The sequence below is a fragment of the Elaeis guineensis genome, chromosome 4, assembly GCF_000442705.2.
Source record: "Elaeis guineensis isolate ETL-2024a chromosome 4, EG11, whole genome shotgun sequence".
Lineage (NCBI taxonomy): Eukaryota > Viridiplantae > Streptophyta > Magnoliopsida > Arecales > Arecaceae > Elaeis > Elaeis guineensis.
Window position 1 is genome coordinate 4,588,325 of NC_025996.2, and position 5,461 is coordinate 4,593,785.

General features: G+C 38.3%; 1 protein-coding gene across 1 annotated transcript; it reads left to right on the forward strand.

The window, feature by feature from the left end:
* The first annotated feature begins 584 nt into the window (after positions 1 to 584).
* Positions 585 to 980, forward strand: LOC140857225 (uncharacterized). The gene has a single exon (XM_073255983.1). It carries the CDS (start codon positions 585 to 587, stop codon positions 978 to 980), a length of 396 nt encoding a protein of 131 aa, XP_073112084.1.
* The last annotated feature ends 4,481 nt before the right edge of the window (positions 981 to 5,461 follow it).

Consider the following 5,461-nt stretch of genomic DNA (forward strand, 5'->3'; position numbering starts at 1 on the left):
CAGTGCACTTTTTTATATTCGCAAAAACTAGTTACCAATATCATTTATCCGTAAGAAAAAGAAGTCATGGAATAGCGTCGAGGGACAGCGCGTCCCAACAGTTGCAAAAATAAATTCGGTAAAGACTTAAGGTTATTTTCGTCAATTCGACAAAAGTTGGATGGCAATCTAGATATTGTCCTAAACAATAGGGACATTACTAATCTCCCTCACTATATAAATATATGGCTTCACCTCTTTCTCAGGAAATCCCCTCCTCTCAAATCTCTGCCCCTCTTCTCCTCTGCCTCCCTCCCTCCCTTTCTCCTCTCTCTTTTCCCCTTCCCCTCTCCGGTCTCCGGCGGTGAGCTCCGTCCGTCTTCCGTCGTAACGGCGGGTGGCGGATTCCGATCATCCTCTTAACTTTCTGCCAAGTGGTTGCTCCTGTCCTTGCCTTTTTACGATTTTACCCCTGAGCATTTCGTCTTTTGACACCCTCATCCCGTTTGTTTTGGTCTTTGTCGTTTTTTTGTTTTTCCTTTTTTTTTTTTTATTGCTTGATTGATTTCTCTTTGGCCGTTCCTCGTAAAAGTGCTTTGGCTCGGATGTGGAGCCACGCGTCTCCCGTATCGCCACTTGGGGCGTCCAGGAAGCGGAAGGACCGGGACTGGTCCGACTCCCATCGGACCCAGATGCCACCAAAAGCCGAGCCGAACTCCTTGGCGGCGGCTCACCCGGCTCCGTCCAGCAACCAGCTTCTAGCCGGTTACCTGGCCCACGAGTTCCTCACCAAAGGGACCCTCTTCGGCCAGCGGTGGGAGCCGGCCCGGTCCGAACCGGAGAAAAGCCTGGAGACGGTTCGACCGGCTGTCCGGGACGAGCCGGAGCCGGCCAAGCCGCAGAGGGCGTACGTGGAGGTGTCGCACTTGGTGAAGATGGGAGGGGTCCACATTCCGGGAGTCGTCAACCCGACACAGTTGGCTCGGTGGCTCCAGATGTGAGAAAGGAGGAGAGTCCGCGGGGCACCACACCGTTCCGAGACGATACGTGGCGTGGATCTCTTGGTGGTCGGACGGCGTTCGACTCGTGTGGAAACAAAATCTTCGGCCGCTGCTGTTGCTGCTGCGCTCGCTGCATGCATGAGTCTCGAGGTGGTGGTAAGTGAACCGAGACGCAAAAAGATCAAAGGAAAAGAAAGAAGGAAAAAAAAGGGTACAGAAAGAAATGGAGCTTTCCCTTTTTCTTTCTTTCTCAGCTCTGAAACTAGCTTTTTAATTTGTTTGTTTGGTATGATATTTATGGGTGGAATGGTGATTATCGTCTAAGTTTGCATTTGTGAATCTTTTGGTGTTCAGATGCGCTCTTATCATCTGTTATATACTTTGTTTGATAGAGATTAATATTCCAAAAAGAATATTTGTCTAAGATGGTACTAGGATACATTCAAAATAAAACCTGGACTGATAGAGACTAATGTTTGATAGAGATTATTTTCCTCTTGCACTCGAGCTGCATGATCTGCGTAACAAATGGGACGTGAATTTGTAAAAATCTCGACATATACGATGCATGTGGTTTACATGATTTATCTAAGAATATGTATTTCATGGGTGGCTATGACCCTGTCAACCAATGATCATTTGCAGCAAATTTGATTACAATTCTTTTTTTTTTTAAATATATTATATGCTCTTACTTTATAGTGATCACTTAATTAAGCGATCTAATGGAGACAAAGGAGTGTGTGTACAGTGAGAAAAGAGTTGGTCAGCATCTAATGGAGACAAAGGATAGATTTTACACCATAGCAATAAATATTCAAATAATAATACCAAGAGTTAATCTTATCAGAGCATTTTGGCCCTAATATTTGAGTGCCATCTACCTTCCTTCCACGGCATCCTCTCTAGCATAGGGGACTAAATATATTGTTCTTAATACACAGGAGAATAACCATCATGTAAATGTTTATAGATTTCGATTTGGATCCTTCGCAATATACGTTTTGCTCCACAAAAGGCTATATAGTCTTATATAGCAGCCACATCATCTATCTTAGAGATGAACAGCTAATATTTGTCTCAAGAATTCAAGCAATTGTACTCAGTGCCAAAAATGGCATGCACAAAAAATCAACGACAATTGTCCATCTCCAATATAGATGATGTGGTAGCTATTCAAGATGGTACATTTTTATGCAGTGCAAACATGCATCGTAGAGGATTCCAACTCTATAGATCCATATTTTTTTGCAATGTATGTTAGTAGTAATTTGCTTGTATCCATGCAAATGGCATGAAACCAATGCTAGGCTAGTGATGCCATCAAATCAAGTAGAGTCCATGTTTTTGCAAAACCTGATCCAGTTTTGATAAAGTTAGGGGTCTGAATTTTGTATCATACTCGGCCTTTTATATGAAGGACTGGATTAAGTCCATGTTTGAATAACAAAAAATGCATTTAGTTTATAGTCAAATACAAATACCAAATATGATGTAAGAAATACAAGGAACTGCCTCCAATTCTGAATTATCTTTCCAAAAATATAGTCCTAAACCAAGAGAACCCAGATAGTTTGGGATCAAGTCTTAGCCGAGTTGAGTCACTATTGGTACTAATGACTCGGGTCCGCGTTCTACTTGGGCCGCTTTAAAATTTGTTATCTCAATATATCAGGTAGCAAGTACGGGAAAATCCTCTAATTTTAGCAACATGATAAGGCTAGGAAGAAAGAAATTTAAATAAGCAACATGAGATCCATACATACACATTTGATTGATTTATAGAAGTCCGTTTGTATTACAGCAGCTATTCCAATGATTCATAGTGGAAACATAAAAAAGATGCCTCACGGCTGGAAATTTCCCAGAATATTTGGTACCTATAATGGTGCTCACGAGAAAATTAAAAAAACTCTGAAGTATACTCTGGCAGGATGCAATTATCAGTGAAAACGATGAACTTAATTTTATTCATGCATGCTTGACAGCTGCGGCGCCGTCCTTGATATTCTCCTTGGCATCTTCGGCTTGCCAACAACCCCGTCCTTACTTTTTGGATGGCTTCTTTAGCCGACCACCGCACGGCATACAATAGGTCGAGTCAAGTTGAACAACTAGAAGTTTAAATTTGATTAGTTTAAAATATTGAGATTCAAAATTTTATTTGAGATTGATTGAGATTTAATATTTCAAATTCAAATTTAATTAGATAAAAAATAAATAAAATTCGAGATTGACTCGAGTACACTCTAATATCAACTGAACCATGCTTAAATTCAAATTCAAATTTTATCTATTAATATATATATTATAAATAAAAATAATATTATTAAATATATATATATATATATATATATATATATTTAAATAGAGTTACGAACTTTCGAATCAAGTATCTTACTATTCGAGTTCGATTTAAAAAATTATTCGAGCTCAATTCAAACTCTAATTCATGAATAGCATAATCCGTTTGCAGTCCCAAACGTACATACACATACACGGTCTTCCCCATTTTTTACCTCCATCTTGTGCTACGTCAACTATCTTGCCAGCTGCTTTGATGGTTTTCTAAATCACTCTCAATGGTTACAAGAATACATCACATTACGTGCAACTAGACAAGATCTTGGTTATAGTTGGAAACTCGGCTACAGCATGTAATTATTGTTTTTTTTTAATTTTAAAAATATGACACAAACGTTGGGTGGATTACCCCCTCTCTTTCCTTTTCCTTTTGGGTGATTGATACTTTGACCTTCTATTTCATCAAAAAAAAAAAAAAAAAAAAAGAAAAGAAAAAACCTCTCTTTCTTTTAAGAAAACCAATGACAAGATGCATCAAGGACCAGTTCAACAGGCACACGTTATCAGATCTTGAAAAGTTGCACTGCAAACCAATTGGGAACTCTCCAAGAAGTTACAAGTATTAGGATCCCATTTTCAAACCAGAAGAATGAAAGAAAGAATTGACAAGAAGTTGGTGTAAGTTGTCCGAAATTTCATTATTATTATGAATAATAATTTATTATCAATCAGGACAAGAAAAGAAATCTTGATTATATGTTTCAAAACATGGGAAAACTGGATCACTGATCCAATCAATGTCTGGATTAGTTTATGCAGTTGAAACATTGAAGTCTCTCAAATCTCCAGTCAGAGCATGCACACAAGAAGCCAACGTTGTAATGATGTTACAAACAAACTTTTTTATTGACTTCGCTATGTTAGGGATAACTTGAAGCGGTGACTTAAGAGTAGATGTTCAAGGGCTTGTTCCTAATACCTTGATAAATGAAACAACGTGGACCTGTCATCTTTTTGCCGTGGATTTTTTTTAAAAAAAAAAAAAAATACAAGCCGTCCTAAATTAAATACTTGAATTTGTTAATCCTTTGTTTGACCACTTGACTTTTAGTATTTCTTTAATGTAACTTAACAACGTTTCCGTCAAAAAAAAAAAAAAAAGTAACTTAGTGATGTGATCAACATGTTGGGTTCTGTAACCAGTCTTGTTGTAGTTTGCTTTCACACGTTCTAAGACACAAGAAGTGGCAAAAAAAAAAAAAAAAAGAAGCTAAGAATAGGAACTTTAGTGCACCATTTATGTGGACGAGGAAGACAGCTCTCCGTTGGGCGGGGAGTGGCCAGGGTCGCATCATCATGGGAACCGTTATCCGCGGTTCAGTTCTTCGTTCCGTGCCTTCGAGTTGCTGCTCTTGGCTTCTCTACCAAATGCAATGAGAAGAGCGAGAACTGAAAAAATCAAAATCAAAATAATATAAAAATATATAAAAATAAATCTTATGTTTTGGAAACTTCTGATAAGATTCTTACTCGTTTTTTTTTTTTAATAAAATCCCTTCACAGGTTAGCATGTCATGTATCAGGAGAGGATTGAATCCCTTCTCTCTCTCTCTCCCCCTCTCCCTCTCTCTAATTTCGATACAAAGGTTTGATCTCATGGTTTTTTTTTTTAACCTTTATCCTCAGCCTCTTAGCTGAAGTAGTAAGTTTATTAGTTTATGTTAAATTGGATCATCCACATCTTGTACCTCAATTAAGAATAAGTTACCGGAGAAAAAAGAAAGAGAGACAATAGTCTTACCAATAACTTACACAAAAACTTGTCATCACGTACTCTTATCAATAACTTATACATTTTGGATCATGACCCCTCTTCTTCCCTTATCGGTGCAATGAGTACAGGAACCAATCACCATCAGTTGGAGAAGAGGATTTATAAAGTTAACTTCGTTGTGGAAGTTTAATTTCTCAAGAAAATTTGTTCTCATGACCTACTTGGATGAATTATATCCAAGCAACCACGTTTCTTAAAAAATAAAAGCTGGCCGGTGGTCGTAATTGTAAGATTCCTTTTTCCAAATAGATCACCGGAGGATTTGCAAACAAGAAAAACATTAAGCCAAAATAAATTATGCCCATTCCATCCAGACGCAGTGAGGATAAACAAAATCCCAACA

Bases quoted from the DNA above. Each gene is read 5' to 3' on its own strand.
- LOC140857225 (XM_073255983.1), top strand. From the start codon at position 585: ATGTGGAGCCACGCGTCTCCCGTATCGCCACTTGGGGCGTCCAGGAAG.